The sequence below is a fragment of the Lampetra planeri genome, chromosome 30, assembly GCF_965212315.1.
Source record: "Lampetra planeri chromosome 30, kcLamPlan1.2.h2, whole genome shotgun sequence".
NCBI classification, from domain to species: domain Eukaryota; kingdom Metazoa; phylum Chordata; class Hyperoartia; order Petromyzontiformes; family Petromyzontidae; genus Lampetra; species Lampetra planeri.
The window spans coordinates 10728079-10753646 of record NC_136136.1 but is presented as its reverse complement, the minus strand read 5'-3'; the positions used below and the strand labels follow the sequence as shown (position 1 = coordinate 10753646).

Here is a 25568-nt window from a genome sequence, read left to right as displayed (position 1 = left end):
CTGACGAAGGTGGGAAACCCCCGTCCAGGACTCGCCCAGCGTGACGATGACGTCACAATCAAAATCTTTATTTCGACTGGAGGAGGAATCCGATGGGCTCTGAAGCTCTTCATCACAGGTGTCCAGCGGGCGTGGGTCAGAAAGTTACAACAACAAACACGACATTGTATGTCCCATGGCGAAGTGCCATTTGTATACGGTATATATTTATTTTAAGGCCACATGGTGCTATTGACAAACGTGTTGCGTGGTTTTTTGCTCGTTTAGAAATAGCTGCTTGTAAGGAGACACAAGAAGTGCTGTTTGATGAGTCGACCAATGGAGCCGATAATTAATAGGCAGAGTCGTCGATAATTATTTGTACATACGTATGTTGAACTTCTTTTGTGCCGTACGTAGCCAACCGTGCTAATCGGAGGTGCGGGAGAAGGACAACAAACTGAACACAAAAATCAGCTCTAAAGAAATGATCTTTCAACGTCGATGATATAACAGTGGATAGCTCCAGTGGCTTCCTAACATCGGAAGGAACAGCGTTCCAGACGTCCACAGAGGCTCGCGCGATGCGATGGCCCAGCCAAAGGCCGCTGCCGCTGTGAGGATGGCCATGACGGTCCACGGCACCTTGAAAGAAACGAGGGTGCGGAAAGTGTGAGCGGCAGCGGTAGAATGTTGTGAAGGCGCCGTGTCGTGCCACTGTCCCCCTCCGTGTCCCCTGCACGTGTCTCAACGCACACTCCGCTCCGCCCGCCGTGAGCGCACTGACCGCTGCAAACACGCTCCTGAGTGCTCCTTGTGTGTTGAATCAACGCTACATTAAACATTAAAACGCCCGCATCTACAGTGAGGGGAGCAGCTGTCGGGGCAAGACTTTTTTTTTGCTGGGGTTGGGGGTTGGGGGGCGATGATGGGGGCCAAGTGGGGGAGGGAGGTGGGGGTCGTTGGGGAGGGAGAGAATGCTAAACACACTGCCCCGTTCCCAACTATAGGAAGGGCCACGCGTGTGCTCGCAAGAGCCCCGGGTATCGCTGCTCTCCGTGTCAGAGCAATGAGCCGGGTACTGTTGGCAGTCCGCAGGTCAGCGGGCTTCACCGCTGAGCCAATGCTCTCCACTCTGCGTCCGGGCCGTGACGCAACGCTGTGGAGGCAGCGAGGGTTGGTGGATCACACACACAAGTCGAGGTCGCCATCACACCCTGGCTTGTCAGGGTGTGATTTCCATCTGTATCCATCTGTACAGGGATTCCGTGTTTTCTCCGGAGTTGGCCGCTTACCCGTCGTTTTGCGCACCTCTGAATCATTCCGTCTGTCTGAGAGTGACGTAAACTGTGTTAATTAGGAATTCCCGATTTTTATCAAAGTCCGACGTTTCGCTCCAGGCATCCGGGAGCTTCTTCCGGAAATTAAATGAGCAGGTCACGTTCCCCCTTGGATTATCCGAGGGTCCGCCGGCAGCTGCTGGTCTCTGAAGTAGACCGGCCCGATGTCGTTTATTTGTTACCCGGAGAAAGCTCAGAACTTGTGTAGCGCAACCACGAAAACACACGCAAGCACTCCTGCCGCCAGGCCAGTGCGTACTCACTCACAACGTGCTGTTTCACCCTCTGCCTCGTAAATAATAATAATAATGACAACGATGGCTACTGTCGTCATCTATTCATCCTCCAGGAAGATTTTAGTGAGATCAAAGACCCCTTTTCAGGATGGTGCTGCATTGGAATGTTCGACCTCTTACGAAACCGGAGTGCCCAGAGCACACCATCTCGCACAGGAGGTGATAGCAACTCCACGGTCCGCATGGGCGGGCAGTACGAACCCACGGGGTTCCCTGCCATCTCCTGGCCACCTTGCACCCTAGAGCAGTGGTTCTCAACCGGGGGTCCGTGGCAATGTCTCAGCGGGTGACTTCTAAATGTGTGAATATATATATCGTACATGAGAGTCGCCGGTGAATAATTGCGCATGCATCTGCCCAAATAAATAACCATGTTAAACTTTGTATCCACGTGGTAACCTCGAACGATATTAAACTCATTGAGCGTAGACAATGCGGTTTACAAGAGTAGCGAGCGAGCGGGAACAAATGACGTCATGCAGTTGCTAGCTGGTTAGGATACCGCACAAAATGGACAATTGGTTAAAATATTGATGTTCATTATTTATACATTTATTTATGGATCAGGCAAGGAGGTTACTCGGTTGAAAAAAGAATTCAACGAGGGGGCAAGAGATAGCCAAGCAAGGTTTGAGAACCACTGGCCGAGAGGGTGTTGAGAGACTCTCCGCTGTAGCTGAGGTCCCCCAAGCGTTCACTCAGGAGGCCCACATCACGCGAGAGTCACCACGAGGTTGGTCAGCTTATCACGAAGTAGTAGTAGGAGTAGTAGGAGTAGTAGGAGTAGGAGAAGTAGTAGTAGGAGTAGTAGTAGTAGTAGGAGTAGTAGGAGTAGTAGTAGTAGTAGGAGAAGTAGTAGGAGTAGTAGTAGTAGGAGTAGTAGGAGTAGTAGGAGTAGTAGTAGTAGGAGAAGTAGTAGGAGTAGTAGTAGTAGGAGTAGTAGGAGTAGTAGGAGTAGTAGTAGTAGGAGAAGTAGTAGTAGGAGTAGTAGTCGGAGTAGTAGTAGTAGGAGTAGTAGTAGTAGGAGTAGTAGTAGTAGGAGAAGTAGTAGTCGGAGTAGTAGTAGTAGGAGTAGTAGTAGTAGGAGTAGTAGTAGTAGTAGGAGAAGTAGTAGTCGGAGTAGTAGTAGTAGGAGAAGTAGTAGTAGGAGTAGTAGTAGTAGGATAAGTAGTAGTCGGAGTAGTAGTAGTAGGAGGAGTAGTAGGAGTAGTAGTAGTAGGAGTAGTAGTAGTAGGAGTAGTAGGAGTAGTAGTAGTAGGAGAAGTAGTAGGAGTAGTAGTAGTAGGAGTGATAGAAGTAGTAGAAGTAGTAGTATTAGTAGGAGTAGTAGGAGTAGTAGTAGGAGTAGTGGTAGTAGAAGTAGTAGTAGGAGGAGTAGTAGGAGTATGAGTAGTAGTAGGAGTAGTAGTAGTAGCAGTGGAATAGTAGTAGTAGTAGTAGGAGAAGTAGTAGTATTAGTAGGAGTAGTAGGAGTAGTAGTAGGAGTAGTAGGAGAAGTAGTAGTAGGAGTAGTAGGGGGAGCAGTAAGTAGTAGGAGTAGTAGTAGGAGGAGGAGGCTTTCACAACCAATATCCGGAATCAAGATTTGTTTAGGTGTTAGATCGCGTGAGTATGAATGTGTCGTTAAACCCGCCACCACCCGACGCGGTAACTAATTGGCACGTTTTGTGCACGTGACAAACCTTGCTAATTGGCTGTGTCGGGTGTCGGCGGGTTCAACGACACATTTATATTCACGCGATCTAACACCTCAACAAAAATTCCCCTTCATTATTGCATCACCACACTCCACGTTGGTACAGGCGCCACGCCACCACTGTGGATTTACCGCTCCCGTCTCTTCCCACACGCAACGCGACTGTGACGAGTGGAATCCTCTTGACAAGGAGTCGTGGCCACGATCATTTGCTGGTTTCATTCCAGCGTTGTTACCACTTCCGGTAGAAATGGCGACGAAAGTTAAAGTTTCTCTTGCATCAAGTGAGAAGAGCCTGTTTGGGACCTGTTTCAAGTAAAATGTGTAACATTAGCGTTCAATAATAAAGCTCAGTGGTCCAAGGCCGTGGAAGCTGCTTCATAAAAACGATGGTATTTTCTTTATATTACTGAGCTTTTGTTACGCGTGGATGCAGTGGCTAAAACGCCGCCATGCAATCTTCGTGACCTGGGTTCGATCCACGGCCATACACGAAACCCGCGGCAACGCAGTATATGAATCCCTGCACGCGTATCCCCTAGGTCGACTCAGCCTCAATTGAGCTACCGTGAACATCGGCACTGGAGGAACACACAGGCAGCCGTGTTGATCTAGCTGGACCTCGTTCGTTATGGGCTGCCCTAATAGGTGCTCGCGAGCAGAACCATTTTTTCGGTGCTGTCGGGCTAAATGGGGGCCGTTTGTCATCGCACGTAAGCAACGCTGAATAATGGACCTGCGTCGTGTCAAGCACACTTTTATTTTCGGTGAACCAGGCAGGGTTGCTTTAGGTTATCAAGTTACAAAACCATGCCAGCAGCTCTCTTTGCGAGTGACAGCCATCCAATTAAAATAACAGCAAAACCGCCACTTCACAACGCTAAGCAGCATGTGTAGCATACCTGTGACGTGTTCGACATTCATAACATGTATGGCTTACATTTAAATGAGATATAGTTGCGTGTGTGAGACTGGCTTGTGAAATGCAATATTTCCCACAACCGTGAAGCATTTCCCGTCGTCCCCGTGCATGGCCGGGCTTCGCTTTTGTTTCCACCTCTCTCGGGCGGAGGGTTTGAAGAGGCTGCTGCGGTGCCCGGAGCTCTGAGCTGAGCCGACAACCTGAGGCCCTGGGTTCGAATCCGGATTTTAGCCACCCCGCAATTGTCGCGAGTTGATTCTCGCAGCCCAGTGCCCCAATGAACGAGCGCAAAAAAAAAAACCCCATCGCATTCAATTTCTTCCCGCGATTCACTTGGTCGAATTTCAGATTTGCTAGGCAGGCGTCACAAGGCTCGGGGCCAAGCAGGGCCAGGAGCTATTGACGCATCCATTGTGCGCGATGGCATCAATGCGACGCAAACGCAGCGCCACATCGCATCACCTACACGCCACTCGACACCCGTTCGTTGTGTGTGGCGTCAGTGGGTAGCCTGCGAGGACGCGGCCTCGACTCATCACGAGCACGCGACTCGACTCATTGACTGTGCGTCAGTGCGTATGCCGTGATGTCACGGCGTCGCTCCGTCACCTTCGTGCGACTCAGTCATGAATTGCGAGTGATGGCATTGGCGTGGCTCGGCTCGGCTTCTGCAGTGGAAACACGACCCCCCCAGCACGGCCCCTGAGTCGTGTGGCGAGATGTTGACTACCTCGCCTGGTATGCAGGAGGTCGTGGGTTCGATCCTGCTGTATATTTGGAGTTTGCATGTTTCTCTCATCCGTGGTTGCGTGGATTTGTCACGGGGTCCCTCCGCTTTTTTCCTTCCGCATTCAGAATCAACGTGCATTCAGGGCATTTGGCGGCTGTACATTTATTCTAGATTTGAAGCTTTCGTGACTGCAAAGATTCATACTCTTAGGTTTTTTCGGTAAAGTCACGTAGGTAAAAATAAAAAATAAAAATAATTGAAATAATAGTAGAAATAAAATAATAAATCAGTGATTTATTATTTTATTTCTACTATTATTATTTCTATTATTTGTAGTATTATTTTTTATTTTTACCTACGTGACTTTACCGAAAAAACCTAAGAGTACGGCTGCACATTTGTTCCCACACGACGATGAGCCACTTGGCCGAGCCATCATTTGCGGCCAAGGTCACTTCTGAAAAAGAGCTACGCGGCTCGGTGAGAGAAGAAGAAAAAGAAAAGATTTCCTAGTTTTAGTTGAGGAAAAATCGAGAGGTGTAACCCGGCGAACCCCGTTGGCGTGTTGCTGCAGAGCGTGCTGTGGAGCCGGGCGGAGCAGGACGACGCTGCGTCAGTGCGGTCGGGCAGCACCCCGGGGCCTTCATCGGGCGGCCACGCGTCCCACAGCGGAGACAACTCGAGCGAGCAAGGTGCACGACCCCCCCCCCCAGCCTCCCCCACCCAACCGCCCCCCTCCTCCTCCCCCCTCCTCCCACTAGCCCCGCCCCCGTGCGTACACCGCTCACTTCGCTTGCTCGCTCGCCAAGGCGGGGGGGGGGGGCGAGAGAATTAGGGGCGATGGCGCTCCATCAGACTTCATGCATATTCTATGCACTTGGAGCTATACAATGCCATTTGGCTTTTAGGGTATCTCGCAGGAAGACACGACTCGTAGTTACTACCACTGTGCGCATTCACACACACACACATTAATATATATACACACACACATGCTGGATGTGCTTGGGTGTGTTAATTCTGTTTTGGACGTTAGGGGCCCTGGAAAAGCCATCGGGGTCAAACAACGTTGGGTAAAAATGAGGGTCTGAGACCATCGTATTCCGATGAAGAAATGCCCCAAACGATGCGGCCGGGGTGTCTTTCAGTTTGCATTGCAGCGGCACTCACGAACGGAGAATGTGGAGTTCGATTCCATGTCAGGGTCAACTTGTAGATTTAGATTTTATTTATTTTGCGCGGGAAAACCATTTTCTTTAGAACTGATTTTCGTGTTTAGTTTGTTGTCGTCCTGCCTCACCTCCGATTGGCACGGTTGGCTACGTAGGGTGCGAAATAAGTTAAACAGACATATATGGGGCCCCATAAGCTGTTAGGTTCTATTACACATGCGCCCTACGATGGTACAGATGTTACACAGTACAGGTCTTAGTTACCATCATGGTTAGATAGGTCGCAATACATCATCATCATCAGCCCCCTGGGAGAGTGTAACGATGAGGCTGCACTGGGGTCATTGTACCTTGCATGTAAATGGCTCGGTATGAATAAAATAATGATTAAGGCGAGGGGCTGTACTGAAACAAAAGCTACGTGTCATGGTTTAACATTCGAAGTATGCGACAGCCATAAAAGCTTTTGTTGTGAATGCACTGATGGGCGTATGTATATATGTTTAACTTATTTCGCACCGTACGTGGCCAACTATGCTAATCGGAGGTGCGGGAGAAGGACAACAAACTAAACACGAAAATCAGTTTTATAGAAATTAGTTTTCATTCTTTATTTAAAGTGCATAGCTCCAGTGACTTCCGAATATCGGAAGAGCGTTCCAGACGGCCACAGAAGCGCATCCAAACGCGCGCGATGCGGTGACCGTCTTTGTAAGACGGCTAGCCCACAGCCACTCCGAGGATGACCGGAGTTCGCGTGATGCCGTGTCATTCATGAGATTGTGTGATCATACTTAGCTCGGCTGGTCAGTGAGTGTTGGTAAAGGTTGGTTGCAGGACTGGTTGAGGTGTCACTCTGCACGCACTCGCTACTCATGTGAGCTGCGGTCAGGAATCGAACTTTGCTTTTACCACTGCGCCGCCACTCACCCCTGTATATTACATTTACCAGCATTTGTGGATGAGTGGTATCATAGATGGGAGCGGTAGTGTTGCAATTAGCGCTTTGCACTACGAACCCAGCAGCCCGAGTCGGATTCCCGCTCACAGCCAACACCAGTGACAATTATATTAATTGCTCCTGGGACTGCCCTAGGTCGACTCAGCCCCAAATGAGTGCCTGGTGTGGTGTGTTAAACATCGCCGCGAGGGAGACGACTAAGGCATTCCCGACGTGGTGCTGGCCACCCACCCCCTCGTGTGCCGTGCTGGCCTTCATAGGTGCTCGCAAACAGAAGCACCTGCCCCAAAAGTACGTGAAGGCTACACGGGGGATCTTTGTCATACCCATAGTGATCACGAATGCAATAGCCTACAGCCGCCAATGACCTGGGTTGATTTGATCTCATGCGGCACGCCGGGTTGCAGTCCCAGCCGAGTATCGAACCCCAGGCGGACGGCAGTGCTGGCTCTCAGGGCTCTGTCATACGGGTCGCCCAGCCACCCATAGCCCACGCGTGCCTCTCTGCACCGATGCCTCGACGTGCCTTAGCCCCGCCATACACACTTGTATGCGTAAAACGCGGAGTCGACTATCCGGATACAAATGCGTGCGCGTGCACACGCACGCCAACACGCGCGTCCGCTCACTCGGGGGACTCGCAGTGGCGCTGCAGGTGTGTTTGCCTGTGACCCGTGGATGCCACAGGCAGGTTAATAATTCATGTGGCAGGCCTTCCTGAGGAAGGGAGGAGAGAGAAGGGCCCAGCCTGGGCTAACCCCTGCCTCCCGTGGGTTGGTCTGGAGCTCCGAGTGTGCCCAGCCATGGGACCTGTGGCAATGCGTGATTTATTCATTAACGTACGCGCAATGGACGGGCAGCGGCAGACTCGCATCGTCAATGTTTGTTTGTTCATCGGTCAGTACAGACGTCCATTCATCATTTCACCGAGTGAGTGTCAAGTGAGGTTTTTGCCGTCGTCACCTTTGCGAGGGCGATCGGCATCAGTGCAGTGGCGGGGGGGGGGGGGGGGAGAGGCGGGTTTGTTTTAAACGATTTGTCGGAGGTAGTTTTCGAACCACGGACGGGGGCTTTGACGCCGGCACATGGGTACAGCAACGGGTAGCCTTTGCAAACGGGCATTTGATGCCCAGCAGCGGTGGAAATAAAAAAAACCTTCACTTCCCGCGATGCTGTCCCGGAGTAAAGCGTGCGTGCCGCCCGGCTGCTCGCTTTCCCTGACGTGGGCAATTTGCCGGCGGTTCAGAATAGAATCAGAATCTGTATTTATACTGGAGGAGGAATCCGATGAGCTGTTAAGCCCCTTTTCACAGATGTCCGGTCAGGGCACGGGGTAAGAACGTCACAATAGCGGCGGGTATGAGCCGGGCTTGGATAGCCAAGTAGCAGCGTGCCCCCCCCCACCTCCCGAGAAGTAAGTTGGATGACAATGGGAATTTGCAGGACGTCCACACACGCGCTGATTATCTAAAAAAACCCGGCAGATTAACTCGGGGATCATAGCAATTAAAAGGCGCCGCGCGGAAGTCATTTCCCACGAACTCGCCGCCCACTCTGGGGCAGCCGGCAGCAACCGTCTGTGGCTGCGCTGCCTCAGCCGGCGTGAATCCCCCCGCCCCGGAGGCTTTAAATGACTGCGACGGTGCCCGGTTTCCCTTTGATTGCATGTCTTCCAGACTGCTGCTGAAAAAATGTTTCGTGGCCGTGGCTCGGATCCCCACGTGAGGGCTTTTTTTGGAAGCGGCCGGGCATAGTCTTGGCAAGCTGTACCCGTCGGGCACGGCATGCCGTTAGAATGGGATGGTGGACATTGTAATAATAAAAATAAATAGAGTGATTTACCCAGGAAAGCCTCACTGCACGTCAAGACTTTTTGCAGAGAATCCTGGCTTGGGATGTTTGCCGGTTCCTTTCATCAGGAGTGTCGTTTGTATGTGGAGGGGAAGGAGGATTGGGGGAGAAAATTGTGATTCGCTGCTCAGAGATAGTGATGGAAATTCCACATTGCTATGGTGGGGGAGAGTCTATCAATGGGACAACCACTGTTGATTGACCTGCAGAGTGGTGCCAGATTTTATCGACCCTGGAGGGGTGATTGGCTGAGTGAATCTCCAATGAGAACTACCGATTTTGGGTCGCTCGCTCCACCGCTGGGCCACGTGGCCAGGTTACAGAGATTTGGACATCGCAGCTTGGCAGTCAGCGGCCCACCGGCCCAAAACTCACCAACCCACTCACCGATTCACCCACCTACTCACCAGCCCACTTACCTACTCAGTGGTCCGTCAGCCCGGAACTCACCTACCCACTCACTCACCTATTCACACACCCACTCAGCAATCCATCAGCCTGGAATTCACTGCCGCAGCATTTTCGAGATTATTTACAGACATTTATCCAGTTCAGTAAAACATTCAAGCCAGACCTCTTTAGTAGAACTTACAGTTTATGAATATTGTGCACACTCGTGCTAACCGAGGCTATAAGAGTTATAAATATACTCACTTATCTTCTTTGTTCTTTCGGTAAAGTCACGTAGAAGGGAAGTAATAAAATAATTAAAATAAAACATAATAAAATAATTCTCACGACGTTTCGGCAACAACGCAAGCAGCTGTCTTCAGGTGGAGAACAGGTCTGTCAAGTAGACAGAGTCTGAATGGCACGCTCCAGGCTTGGAGAGACTATTTATGCTGGGATGGAGGGGCGAAGAGCGTCTTGACAAAATAATTTGCATATCAAGAGGAATTTAGCATATTTATGGGAAATGCAGATATGCGATTAGTACTACTTGTGAGATACGTAGGAGGACTGGCGAGGGGTTTAAAGTCATTATGCCCATGCATTATGCAGGATTAGCAGTATCAAAGGGAGGGAGTAAGGTTAGAATTAATAAAGGGAAAGAATGTTAATAATATGGCGCCGCAGCAACTAATATGTTTTTATACTATACATTGTAATATTACACTATGTATTATTCTACCCACCCAACTGTATACCACACTGCTGTATATTCACTATACAATTACGATACTATATATTATCTCATACATTGTATTAAACATTACACTTTAATACTATTCATTATTATACAATATGCTATACACTATACCATTGACCGTCGCGTGAAAGGTACTAAGAAGAAGCAACGAAATATGTCAATGGGAGAGTGGTGATAGGAAGCTTGCAGCGGATTAAAGAATCCATTCCCTGCGGAGAATACAAGATATATAGTCAATGTCAGTGAGTGGAACGCGGTCTGAAAGTCACCGTAAACGTGGACACAATCAGTTAAGATCCGAAATGGTTTATTACGTCCTTCCAATGATTGCTAAGACGGAATCCATCTTCTCGGTTGAAATTGTCTCTGTGTTTGTATATGTGGATCGCCTCATGAACGAATCTCTCATGGTAGCCAGATGGCTTGCAGAGAACCTCTGTCTTAGAGAAGTCAATATCATGTGAACCCACTGAATTGTAACAGTGATCTGCCACGGCTGAGGTGTTTGTCCTACCGTGTTTCAAGTCTGCTTTATGTTCACGGATGCGGTCTGAGACATGTCGTTTGATTTCTCCAATGTAACTGCTACCACAGAGGCAACTTAGTTTGTAGACGCCAGGATACTGTATGTCTGGAACCACATCTTTTACAGACGGAACCAGATCACGGATTTTGTGTACTGTGTTGAATCGGACCTGGATCTTGTGTTTAATCAGGATTTCGGAGATCTTTTTTGTGACCCCACCAATGTAGGGTAAGGTGATGGTCTTGAGAGAAGGATCCTGTTGAGGAGCCTCTCAAGACCATCACCTTACCCTACATTGCTGGGGTCACAAAAAAGATCTCCAAAATCCTGATTAAACACAAGATCCAGGTCCGATTCAACACAGTACACAAAATCCATGATCTGGTCTCGTCTGTAAAAGATGTGGTTCCAGACATACAGTACCCTGGCGTCTACAAACTAAGTTGCCTCTGTGGTAGCAGTTACATTGGAGAAACCAAACGACATGTCTCGGACCGCATCCGTGAACATAAAGCAGACTTGAAACACGGTAGGACAAACACCTCAGCCGTGGCAGATCACTACTACAATTCAGTGGATTCACATGATATTGACTTCTCCAAGACAGAGGTTCTCTGCAAGCCATCTGGCTACCATGAGAGATTCGTTCATGAGGCGATCCACATATACAAACACAGAGGCAATTTCAACCGAGAAGATGGATTCTGTCTTAGCAATCATTGGAAGGACGTAATAAACCATTTCGGATCTTAACTGATTGTGTCCACGTTTACGGTGACTTTCAGACCGCGTTCCACTCACTGTCATTGACTATATATCTTGTATTCTCCGCAGGGAATGGGTTCTTTGCTCCGCTGCAAGCTTCCTACCACCACTCTCCCATTGACATATTTCGTTGCTTCCTCTTAGTACCTTTCACGCGACGGTCAATGTTATAGTGTATAGCGGATTGTATAATAATAAATAGTATTAAAGTGTAATGTTTAATACAATGTATAAGGTAATATATAGTATCGTAATTGTATAGTGAATATACAGCAGTGTGGTATACAGTTGGGTGGGTAGAATAATACATAGTGTAATATTACAATGTATAGTCTAAAGACATATTAGTTGCTGCGGCGCCATATTATTAACATTCTCTCCCTTTATTAATTCTAACCTTACTCCCTCCCTTTGATACTGCTAATCCTGCATAATGCATGGGCATAATGACTTTAAACCCCTCGCCAATCCTCCTACGTATCTCACAAGTAGTACTAATCGCATATCTGCATTTCCCATAAATATGCTAAATTTCTCTTGATATGCACTCCGCAGGGAATGGATTCTTTGCTCCGCTGCAAGCTTCCTATCACCACTCTCCCATTGACATATTTCGTTGCTTCCTCTTAGTACCTTTCACGCCACGGTTTATGGTATAGTGTATAGCATATTATATAATAATAAATAGTATTAAAGTGTAATGTTTAATACAATGTATAAGGTAGTATATAGTATCGTAATTTTATAGTGAATATATAGCAGTGTGCTATACAGTTGAGTGGGTAGAATAAAACATAGTGTAATATGACAAGGTATAGTCAATAAGCATATTAGTTGCTGCGGCGCCTTATTATTAACATTCCTTCCCTTTATTAATGCTAACCTTACTCCCTCCCTTTGATACTGCTAATCCTGCATAATGCATGGGCATAATGACTTTTAACCCCTCGCCAAACCTCCTACGCATTTCACAAGTAGTACTAATCGCATATCTGCATTTCCCATAAATATGCTAAATTCCTCTTGATATGCAAATTATTTTGTCAAGACGCTCTTCGCCCCTCCATATTTTATTACTTCCCTTCTACGTGACTTTACCGAAAGACCCAAGAAGCTGAATCCCTGCAGTCACGAAAGCTTTAAATCGAAATTATTTTATTATGTTTTATTTTTATTATTTTATTACTTCCCTTCTACGTGACTTTACCGAAAGACCCAAGAAGCTGAATCCCTGCAGTCACGAAAGCTTTAAATCGAAGTTTTATTATGTTTTATTTTTATTATTTTATTACTTCCCTTCTACGTGACTTTACCGAAAGACCCAAGAAGCTGAATCCCTGCAGTCACGAAAGCTTTAAATCGAAATTATTTTATTATGTTTTATTTTTATTATTTTATTACTTCCCTTCTACGTGACTTTACCGAAAGACCCAAGAAGCTGAATCCCTGCTGCAGTCACGAAAGAAGCTTTAAATCGAAATTATTTTATTATGTTTTATTTTTATTATTTTATTACTTCCCTCCTACGTGACTTTACCGAAAGACCCAATAAGCTGAATCCCTGCTGCAGCCACGAAAGAAGCTTTACATCGAAATGTATACTCACTTACTTTCGTCCATCGACATGCCCGAAGCTATTCCGGAAATTCTACATTAATATGACAGGGGCCAGTCTATCCGTAATGATGATAACAATTTCATGTTCAAACACCTTCACACACACACTCGCTCAGGAAGAGCATTTAAAGTGTTCCATTCGAAGCACCTTTCTGATGTCACTGCAGTGATGCTCCATGCGAGAGTACGCAAGAGATGCTTCAGGGTCATCACCAGAGTGCTCTTGCCCTTGGCTTTAAAGTATTTTCTTTTTTCATTAATAGATCATCAAATTCGTGCCTGTCAGCCTTGGAACACCGCAAGCCTTATCTGCACTACGAGAGCTAATGTATTGGTTATTTGGGTTGCATCCAATTTTAACCCACGTTAATGATACACGCTACGATACTTTTATATATATAGTGTTAGAATGCAGCTGTACACGACCTGGGCCAGGTGGCTCTAAAATTCGAGTTGGGGACTCTCAATTAGAATGTTTGGAGTTACAATCCCCATCATAGGTCAGCTCAGCGCTGAGGTAGATGGATACCACTTCTTAGGAGGTCAACTCAAGGGTAGCCAGGCCCACGCCACGGGAATGTGGAATGCACGCCACTGGTTCTGAGCCCCCCCCCCCCCCATGGATATGCGTGACGATGCCTTGCTCGTGTGAGGAGTCAAGACGCCATGAATTTGAGCGTAACGTGGACCATATGTACGTACGTGTGTATGTATGTACATATGTCTGTACGTTGAACTTATTTCACACCGCACATAGCCAGCCGTGCCCATCGGAGTTGTGGGGGAAGGACAACAAACTAAACATAAAAAGCAGTTCCAAAGAGAAGATTTTTATTTATTTAATATTATGGTGTAGTTTAGAGTGTAGTGTATAGAGTGTATAGTGTAGTGTATATTAGTGTAGTGTATAGTAGTGCATAGCGTAGTGTGTGTAGTCTATAGTGTATAGTCGTGTATAGTGTAGTGTGTAAGTACGTTGAACTTTTTTTGCACCGTACGTAGCCACCCATGCTAATCGTAGATGAGGGGGGTGTACAACAAACGAAACGCAAAACGAAGTGACTTATCCTCTACTTGATGTAAACGCTGTATAACGGTTTGATGACTTGAGGCGTTAGCGCTTTGGGAGAAATCTGCATTCGAGCGTGACGATGGAGGAAGGCTCTGGAGGTAAACACGTGCCGACGAGAACGCGTGGGGGCTATGCCGCACCCATCAGCACTGCTCATCAAACAGATGCCGTCTGGATGTGGGAAAGTTTTGTGTCGCCGTGTTCGGCGCGTTCACAAATAGGCCGAGTTCATCCACGGTGCGTATCAGGCGTTGGCTGCGTGTTGATCACACGTTTTTGTGTTCAGTCACAGCGCAATGGATGAGTGTCCTAAATCCCCGCAATCCCCCCCCAACCCCCAATGCCCCGTCAATGTAAATGTGTGCAGCACCACGGGTTGTCGATCAGCAGGTTGCACGCGGTGGGGTAAACTGTGGGTCCTCCCACCAATTCCAATTCGCATGGCCAGCATGGACGATGGGCGGAAGTAGAAACTAATTGTCACGTTTTGTTTCACGTGACAAACCTCACTGGCTGTGTCGCTTGGTGGCGGGTTACGAAACATTTACACGCACGCGGTCTCAGCCAGACACCTTTATTGTGAGTAATATTGGTCACGAAGGCCTCCGTGTTAAACAGCATTGAAGAGTGGGCCCAAAACAGCCCCGAGAAGCGGCTTTCAAGAGCTCCCCCTAGTGAAGGCCCTTCCACCAGCACTGGCGTGAGCACCGCGATTGCAGGGCTGCCCCTTTACCCGTTTAATGATGGTGCACAGGCTATGTGAGTCTCACTGTGCAAGGTGGTTGTCTCACGCACGATGACTCCTCCTTAGACACACACCCACACACCTGCACCCTCTTAGACACACACCCACACACCTGCACCCTCTTAGACACACACCCACACACCTGTACCCTCTTAGACACACACCCACACACCTGCACCCTCTTAGACACACACCCACACACCTGCACCCCCTTAGACACACACCCACACACCTTCACCCTCTTAGACACACACCCACACACCTGCACCCTCTTAGACACACACCCACACACCTGCACCCCCTTAGACACACACCCACACACCTGCACCCTCTTAGACACACACCCACACACCTGCACCCTCTTAGACACACACCCACACACCTGCACCCCCTTAGACACACACCCACACACCTGCACCCTCTTAGACACACACCCACACATCTACACTTTCCGTGGACACCGGCTGCGGCTTTAAAAGGCTCCTCAACGTTAGGTACTAAATGTAGCTGCGTGACAGCCCATGAAGAGCACGGCCGCCCCAGGCAAAGGTGCCCCAGCGTTGTGGGAAGAAAAGGGGGGGCAGGGGAGAGGGGGGGGAGAAAAAACACCGAGGATGATGTAGCGTGCGGCTGCGAGGCGGCGTGCTCGCGGTCGGTCCGTGTGAGCACTCAGCAGCGCGAGAGGGGTCCTGTCGGGGGGGGGGGGGGCGGCGGAGAAAATATTGAAGTGGCAGTGAATAACAAAGGACTTTTAGCGGTCCATCAGAAACATTACACCCCGCTAATACCGCCCCTCCTGTGGGAACTGCGAGACAAAATAAAATAGTGGTCAGGATGAATAAAAACACTCCCGTCTAACCCTTTTGTCGGCGGCGCTGCGGTGGGACGCGGCGAGCCTAACGCGCCGTCGCTCCGGCGGCGTCGCGCAAACCCGGCGCGGATTCTTCGAAGGTGATCGTTGGATCGGCAAAGGCGAGTTCACCTCCGGTTTGCGCGGTCGGATACACGTGAGGTGCCAAAGGAAGTTCAACGTACGCACGGGATCGCGTCGAGGGATCGTGGCGTCGGATGAATGCCAATAGACGGCGGCGACCTGGCAAAGCCTTCGTTACATTCGTTTGAGGTGCTCTTTCGATGCGTGCTGATTATATTCGGTAAGCCGCGCCTTGCTAATGCATGACGGTGAACCACAGTGATCCAGTGCCCCCGGATGCAAGGGTTGGTGGATCACGCAGAATCTTTTTTGAGGCTCTGAAATCCGCTGGGCTCCGAAGTGGACCAGCAGCTGGCAGTCGACAAAGTGGATTCAGGAATCAGCCTGTGCTGACCTTTAAGTGATTCCCCATTATCTAAACATGTTTTCTCCATGCAGTCTAATTTCCTTCCATGCATGGGACTCGTTAAATAAGGAACTGGCCCAACATCCCAATGCAGGACTCTCTGTATAAATAAATGACATTGATGTCAATAATGGTGAGATTTTAACTACCTCGCCTGGGATACAGGACGTCGTGGGTTCGATCCCAACCCTGAAGCCTGTGTATTTGGTCCTGTGAATTTTTCTCCGGGTCCTCCGGTTTTTCCCTCAACATTTAGAATCCACATGCATTTAGAGTTGATTCCACGTGATAAGCCACTTCGTTGAACGATCATTTGTGGCCAGGTCGCTTCTGAAAAAGGGCTACATAGCTCAGTGGGCCTTACGTGGTAAAATAAAGATAGTTTAGTTTCATAGCTTATTATGTACGTATGTTGAACTTTCTTCACACCATACGTAGCCAACCGTGCTACGTAGCCAACCGTGCATGCCCGCCGGCACAGTGGCTAGCGCTGTAACCATGAGGCCACCCAGTTAGCCTAGATGATGCAAGAAATATACTCAGTCAGGGCACGCTATCTCACAACGAGCGTTGATGTGGCAATGACATGTTGCGTCTCATCTCACCATTAGGTCACGTGATCATCATTGAGGCCGCATTGCATTGAAATATCACAATCGTTTGTGTGCCGTGCGCCGCGATGATCCATTCACGGATGCAGAGCCAGGCCTGGGGTTCTTTTTGCAACATCATTAAGTCCTCATTGAGGGCCGTCAGCCGAAACATTGATTCTCCTGCTTTTAGATTTTCGCTCGTCCAAATTGAATTTGCCTGTGTGGGGTTTTAGGCTGCCAAATGTTCTCTCGAATACGACGTGCAATATTGATTCGTGCAAATACACTTCGCGTTAGTCACATTCCTCCGCAGAATGTGTGATTGATTTCCATAATAATAAATAACAACAGCGGGTAATCACATATTTCTTCATGCAATATCAGGATTAGCTATGATGGGGTCAAGTGTTGATACTCGCACCGATTCCCAGACACCCGGGCCAGCATGAAAGAAGAGGCCAAAATTCTGTCCACAGGAGCCCCCACCAATATCTAAGTAGTTTGTACAATTAAAGAAACAAACACACACAAACAAACGCATACAAACTGCTCAGGGTGTTCGTTCACCGAAATGGAATCATATTTAATCCGTTGGCCAATAGGGACTTTGGGATCAACGCATCCCAGACGGATTTAGTTTGAACAAGGCAAAAGCCTGACTGATGCAGTTTCAAATTCATCAACAGGGTGTGGTCCGTTAGTAAATAAGTGGGTAAGTCTCGTATAAAGGAATATTTTATTCAAAGTTCTATTAAACTGTTAATATTAAACTATATATTTTTTTACCAGGTAAGACCCATTGAGCTATCTCGCTCTTTTTCAGAAGCCACCTGGCCACAAATGATAGCTTAACGAAGTGGCTTATCACGTGGAAATGTATAGCAGCCAAATCCCGTACGTGCATGTTTGTTAAAAATGTGGAGGGAAAACCCGGAGGACCTGGTGAAAAATCCACGCGACCACGGGGAGAACATCCAAATTTACAGCAAGCATCTGGGTCGGGATCAAACCCACACCCTCCTGCATACCAGGCGAGGTGGTTAACATCTCTTAGCTACCGAGGCATTGGACCAGTGGCCACGGGAGGAACCTGATGGGCGCTGCGAGGTGGGCACGCGTTCCAAACAGGAGTGGCCGCGATGCCACGCGAATGGAAGGAGCTCACAGTCACGAAACGCTGCTGCTGCTGCTGCTGCAGCCAATCATCACGGATGGTTACAAAATAAACAGTAGCTGCTCCGGTATACGGAATTGTTGTGCCGCCTAATAAACACATTTTGTCTATTTGAAGGGATCCCGATTTCCCCCCAAAGCAGGGCATTCATCAACTATGACAAAGTTTCTTATTTAACGATTAACGAAAACATATTTTGTTAAAGGGGCATCGTCGGCTGCCAAGCCCCCCACACACACCAGGCACACACGCGGGGCGAGCGGTCAGCGTTCCTGGAAGCGCCATCCGTGTGGTTGCATCCCCGGCGATTGCGGATCCAACACCACAGTTGCGACCGGAGGCAACACGACGCACTTAAAGTGTTCCTGTCCCCCGTGTTCCTGTGACCCCACTTTCCCCCCACCCACCACCTCCCAGCCCCCCTTTCCCTGACCCCCCCCTCCCCCCCTTTATCTGCCCCAGCAAACCCCACTCCCCCCTCCTCAAACAAGCGCGATCACTCCATCCTCCAACCAAACCCCATCCCGAGCCGCGTGCGGGCTTAGCACTTAAAAGAGAAGCAGAGAGAGAGAGATGGGGGGGGGATGCTGTAACATCTAAAATCAATGGAACAACAGAGGCCTGGGAACTAATCAGCAAACACGGGCCCGAAAGCTTGTAGTTCATGATTAATTGAAGAGGTGAAAAGCGTTTCACGACAATTCCCCCGCGGACGCGCCAGAGAGTGAGCGGCTCTCAGCACACACTCCTCTCTCTCTCTGCTGCTGCTCTTACCACCGAGCCCCCCCCCTCCCCTGTACGCCCACCCAGGTCCCAGCACTAACAAACCCCCAAATACACACATGTGCACACGCACGCACGCATTACGTACAAAGATAAAGATCCACCCGTGTAGCCTTAACAGACTGGTGGGCCAAGTGCCATTAGCGAGCACCTGTGAAGGCTGAAATGGCGCACGAGGGGCCGGGTGGCCAGCACCACGCCACGCCGCCTTTGTCTTCCAGGTGGCGATGTTTACAGGTCGCACCAGGTACTCATTTGAGGCTGAGTCCACCTAGGGGAGGTCTAGGAACAGTTCAGATATTTATCTATCGAACACGGGTCGTTGGGTTCATAGTGCAGCGTGCTAACCACTAAACCACCGCTCCTACCCCACCATACACACCAAACAGACATAGAAAACGCATTCACAATATATGCACATTCAAAGGCAAAGTAAATATTCCCCCTATAGCTTTAACCGAGCACCTATGAAGGCTGGCACAGCACACGATGCGGGTCGGTGACCCATACCACGCCCGGCTGATGTTTATACATCGCACCAGGTACTAATTTGAGTAGCTACAACATACAAACCCAACAACAGCAACCACTGCTCCCCACTATATGCGGTGATGTCACCACGGCGCTTGTGCCATGCTAGGTGCACTTTGAGGCCACGTGAAGTGTCGAAGGCCCGCTGGCAGGAGGTCACAGACCAGACCCAGGTTGACTGACTGAGATGCCGAGCAGATGCACCAACTCTGCTCCCCACTGTGCCAACTTTCAGACCCAAATATACACACAGACGCATACACATCACATGCACATATACACAATATATTGTGCATATATGGAAGTGATGTGCCCCGGATAGTATGATAATCATTGATAAGATTTTAAAAATATTTTAAGTAAAAAAAGTGACTTTAATTCATATTAATTGTATATTTGTTATCTATTTTTTTAAATTGATAATTAAAAAATATGTCATTGTGGTTTGAGCGATAAGTTAAGAAACATCTCTAATCTGGGTGACGAGTGGTGGGGCTGTATCCTTGCCCAACCTGGCCCAGCCTGGCTCAGAAACTCAAACAATCAACACAAACACGCACACAATAAATACACATGCTCGCATACGCGCAGTTATATTCTCTTCTTGTGTATGGCAATATGTTCTGGAGCTAAATGCCATTGTCAAGGTCTGATAGCCACAAGAGGGCTTCAGGAGAGCCTTCGTCTAGATTTGCTTTCCTTGCGTCGAAGGAGCGAAGACCACAGTGGGTAGTTTGGGTTGCTTGGCCACAATCTCACTACCCTGTGGCTCGTGTCGTTAATTTTACATTCGTGATGGAGATGTGAGAATCGGCCTGTCGATGTTCTGATGCGGCCAACGGTTACGTCCGTGTCTTTGAGGAATGCCAAAGCCAGGAGGTGCGTTGATTTTGTTAAAAATCTCGAATGAGGTGTTTGTTCTGGACTCTCGCCGATGTTCCACTCTGTTCGCCGACATTCCCCTGCGTCTGGGTGAGAATCTCGGATGGCGAGAGCGCGATCCCAGAAGGGAGATCGGGACTTGAATCGGTGGCGAAACAACGTTGTTGAGGTCTGGGTTTTTGGGTAGGTTGTCGTTGGTAACTAAACGTGTGAAACCCCTTTGCAGTTTATACATCTTTGCGGACATTTGGTGGCAGAATACGCACAATATACAATGCACGTAATTATTAATCCGGTAATAGCAGCAATAATAAATATCATGGATCATTCACAAAGCCGAGTGATTAGCAAGGTAGCATTGATTTGTGTGAAATTATTTTTTCCCAAAACTATAAAAGATAAATGGCAAATTGGTGCGGGTGTTAGACGACCGTGAGAGCAGACAAAGGAGGAGACTGCCATAAGTGGATCGTAGGGTTGTAACGTTACTGCGCCACGGTGGCGACCTGTGAACTACTTCGCTCGGTATACAGGAGGTCCGTGGGATTCGATCCCGACCCTGACGCCTGTACATATGGCGTTTGCATGTTCTTTCCGTGGTCGCGTGGATTTTTCTCCAGGTCCTCCAGTTTTCCCTCCACATTTATAAACATGCGCGTTTAGAGTATTTGGCTGCTATAAATTCCCACGTGATAAGCCACTTTGTTGAGCTATCATTTGTGGCCAGGAGGCTTCTGAAAAAGAGCTATACAGCTCAGTGGGCCTTACCTGGTAAAATAAAAAAAAAGTTTATAGTTTTATAATTTCTATTGTTTAATAAATGTAGAATTACAGTAATACCCCGATTTACGTCACCCCCTTTTACGTCATTCCGTAAATACGTCGTCACTTCATTATTAACACCGCAACTACCCGATTTACGTCGCCTTAAACCCACACTTACGTCGCTCGCAGCATCATCGTCCATCCTTTCTCGTTATCCATCGCCTCTCAGCCTTCGCCTCCACCACCACCCACACTATCCTGTAAGTCGCTTTGATTGACGCCGTTTCGATATTCGTCGCCGCGCCTTTCAGGAACGCATCCCCGACGTAACCCGGGGTGTGTACCAGATTGTTGATATGCAGTGAACCACTCATAACGGCCCATGAAGCAGGTAATTGTCCCCCTTTGAAGGGAATACGCAGCAGGTAGCATGCAAAGCAAAGCAGGGTGAGAGGTTTTCTCCATCGCCACAACGAATAGCCGGCCGCATTGCTGCACTCAACATGATGGCGGCCCTGATGGTGGCTCATTCTCTAATTTTTTAACACAATGGCATCAACTACCACTTGGCCGGCATTGAAGACGCTGCTTTTGAACGGCAGTGTTTACTTGTTGGAACTGCTTGATAACTGAAAGTGATGGGCAAGAGCCTTCCCCAAAACAACCAAGGGGCTCGACATTGTGTCACAGCAAATGTTTGGCCAAGGGACATAGTCTCCTGATGTCATTTTCTGGAGCTATACTCTGACTTGACGTGACGCCCTGCTTACTGCGTGAACCCCAGAAGGAAGTTGGTTTGCCTCATGACATGACTCTAATCACTACTGATGCGAAACATACATCATCAGATTGTATATGTATGTTGAACTTTTTTCGCATATATCTTCATAATCATCAGCTGCGGTCAATCCACTGCTCGACAAAGGCAAGCTACTGTCGCCACCTCTCACGATCCGACGATGTAACGATCCGCCCAACGCCCGCACACAAGCCGATTTCCTCGCTCCATCTCCCCGGTGGACGAGGCTTCATACCTCAAAACTTGCGATTCGAATAATCTGCCGTCGGAGCGAATCAATACCGTGAATGTCTGTCGCAACAGCCCGGGAGAACATTCTTGAGACGAAAAATATAAAAATGTAAATATTGCGGGAACAACGCTCAAATGTGAAGTTGTTGAGGGTGAAGGCGAGGCGGGTCACGTGTTGCTAATGCGTGCAACGATCCGCGCAGAAGCGGCGTCTGAGCGTGCGGACGAGGACGTGCCGTGGCCGCGTTGGCTCCCCTCTAGGGCAGGCGGCACTCACAGCACGTTTGTCACCGAGATTCCGCCCGCCCGCCCGCTCGACCGCACGCTGACGCGTTCGTCCCCTAAGTCGGCGCGACTGTGTATTATTTAAATTAGGAGAGTCGGGCTGTGATGGGAGTCCAATGAGGCCAGGACTTCCCGAGGGCACGAGCGCGCACGGGCGACCGCACGGGGGGCACGGCGGGCCGAGACGTCGGCGGGCGAAGTTGTGGTTCCCCCGCGAGCCGTCGAAGCTCCGTTATTCGACGCGATTCGCGCGCTAACTTGCGCCGAAAGCCGCAACGGCGGACCGCTGCGGGATAGCGATTCATGTAGGTGACCGGGGAAAGCGCGGGGCCCGATGATGCATCCGTGGCACGGCGACGCTGGGATTTTGGGAATGAAACTGGGTCACTGCCACAGGTTCTCATGCATAGCAAGTCGATGATCTGTCACTCGAGGTTCGCCACCTGTCCGGGGGTTTGACCCCGATAATCTGGGAATTATCGTCTCTGTGTGTTCGTGTTTCAGGAATTGATTTTTTCTTTTGCCGAGGTCTGGTGTCGAAGCTGCGTTGAACTTTGTTATTTTTTACCGCGCGGTCTTGATCTTGGCCTCGGCTGCAAGGGAAATATATCCGGGTTCATTCTCTGGACAAAGAGGCAAACCTACAGCGCTGTCAAAAATAAACCGTTGAACGAGATTTGATTTTTCACTTTATACAAGCCCCATTGACATGTGGCGAAAACACTCTCTATAATTTGATGGATTCCTGCGTAGTAGTGTCAGGTGTGAGGAGCCTTCTGTTTGAAGCGACTCAGAGGTAGTTCGTTGGCATCACCTTCTGGGATCGCTCATGATTTGATGCTCCGCTGACAGTAAAAGCTTCTGTAAAACACCTCGACTCCCACTGCACATTTGGGATGCTTTATAAAAAGTGAGATTGTAGTAAAAAATGTAAAAACCAAGTTAAACTGAATTAGGAAATTATAAATATACTGTGTCATTCTGAAGCATGAAACATTATGTTAAACGAGACCTATTCCATTGTTCCCTTGTGTTTGCGGTTTTATTTAGTTTCCGTTTGCATGAAGCGGTGAGGCAGAGGGGTTTCCCCTATTGTTTGGCTGCCTCCACGTAGAGGATGTGTTACAAAAAAATGTTCCACCGCATGGGGCAGATTTTAGGTATAGTATAGTGAACAAAAAACCAGCAAAGGTTTATTTTTCATTGTTAAAATGAAATAACTTTGGCACCTTCCTGGCCAGTGTTTCACAGTCACGTTTCTTTAATTGTTTAAACAAGGCCTTACCCTGGAACAGTGCCAACGTCTGTACACCTCATCAGCAGGATGTGGCCCAGTATATGAATTTTAGGGGGTGAGAGCCACCCCCTCAAGACAAAGATCCCTCGTATAGCCTCAAGAGACTGTTGGGGCAAGTGTTGTTAGGGAGCACCTATGAAGGCTGGCACGGTGCACGAGGGGATGGGTGGCCAGCACCACGCCCGACCGCCTTTGCCTCCCGAGTGGCGATGATTTTACACACTGCACCAGATACTCATTTGATGCTGAGTCCACCTAGGTGAGGCCCAGGACCGGTTCAGATAATCATCACAGGTGTTGGCCGTAGCGCAGCGTAGCGCTAACCGCTACACTACTGAACGCTGTGTGACACAATCGCATTCGGCACAGAACAACTAAATATAAAATGCATTCTTGGATTTAAGAGACTTACCCCTTTCTTTCAACTGCCACGCTAGGGAATTGAACCGGCGACGGTGTGCTAACGATTACCCCACAGCAACAATTCTAATCAGACTATCATCCCACAGGCTGCAAACAGAGAGGCATTAGCCAGATCACATTACATGTAAAACATATGAATGGCTATCATCCAAAAGATCAAACATTTGCTTGTGTGTATATATGTAAACATTGTTGAAACACCATTCATGTAATGTATCTCCACGATGCAAATTAACACTCGACAATGCCATTGAGTGAACGAGCGAAGTCTTTTATCTCGTGATAGTAAGAGCCCACCGACGTCCATGATTTACGTTGCCGTGTTGTTTATGCACATAGAGTCGCAGTGAGCAATGGGCAGGGGACTCACCTCCCACGTGAGCCAATGGTGGACATTCACGATAGGGGGTCAGTTTCTATGCGGGACCACCACTCTTGACTTCCTATAACACTGGTCAACACACTTTTTCTGGCACAAGGTATTCCAACGGTTTTAATGTAATTTCGGGGTGCTGATTCCAAATCTGGCATCAGTTTTTGTCTATCACATCAGGTTTTTGAGATATCAAATATTGAATTTTCAATAAAAACTGCAGAAGAAAAATATTAAATAAATGTGGATATTTCGATTTAAAGCTTTCGTGACTGCAGTTTTTGTGGATATCTACATACAATTATATTATAAACACACTATCCTAAAAATACAGCACCATATTTTAACACTAAAGCAGTCACTGACTCGCAACAACTTGCAATCATAAGTGACAGAGTTAATTTCGGGTAAAATCAATGAAAATGGGGAATGCCGATAGCATAAAAATGATGTGATAGAGCAAATCTGAGATCAGATTTGGAATCAGCACCCTGAAATTAGTCAAAAACAGCTGCAAAAGTCCAGGCCAGAATTTGTTTTTTTGTTGACTTCGTATAAAAGAGTGGTTACTCATTTGAGCCATTCCAGGTGGGGGGGGGGGGGAGTCGACCCCAAGCTGGGGTTCTAACTCACAATCCGTGGATTGCGAGTGGGGGGGGGGCATTTTCACTCCACCTCCGCTCGGCCTGGTGCAAGAGAGACGCAGGGCAGTTCGTGGCACTGTGCAACGTGGCCATGTGTGACGTTTACATTGTGGAGCATTTGTTGAACCAATGTGCAACGGGTTCACGAAATATCGCCGCTCAGGATAAATTGGCTCGTGCTCTAAAAGTTGGCCACGTACGTAATTGTAGCCGTTTACTTAAATTATGAATTGAACTCTTAGCTTCTTACAACGTGGCTCAGGGGAGGCAGCATGCAAACCACTAACATTACAGTCAGGCCCTGAACAACTAGTTGAACACTTTGCAATGACTACTTCTTGTGTTTTTAATGGATTTTTCCCTTTAAGTTAATTTCTTTATTTTTTACCATCAGAACTTTTTTTTTTGATGAGCAGCGTTTTTTTTTTGTTACAAAAATGCTGATGTAGTGACCGCTTAATGCGCATATTGAGGACACATGGCTGCGCAGAGCCTGTGGCGTCGATGTGCAGCGATGCATGTGCGTGGCGTGATTAATGCAGCATACACTAACATGACAACATTGTAGTTTTTTGGCATTTTTTATTTTGATGCTCGTTGAGTGGTTTGGGATGTTGCGATCTTTT

General features: G+C 48.2%; 1 protein-coding gene across 2 annotated transcripts in view; it reads left to right on the top strand.

The window, feature by feature from the left end:
- LOC144728964 (homeobox protein Meis1-like) overlaps positions 1 to 25568 on the top strand; it is a 253698-nt gene that overhangs the window by 123118 nt on the left and 105012 nt on the right. For both annotated transcript variants that reach the window (XM_078608760.1, XM_078608759.1), the window contains exon 7: positions 5538 to 5655. In XM_078608760.1, coding sequence (XP_078464886.1) covers positions 5538 to 5655 — 118 coding nt within the window. The remainder of the gene's footprint in view (positions 1 to 5537; positions 5656 to 25568) is intronic.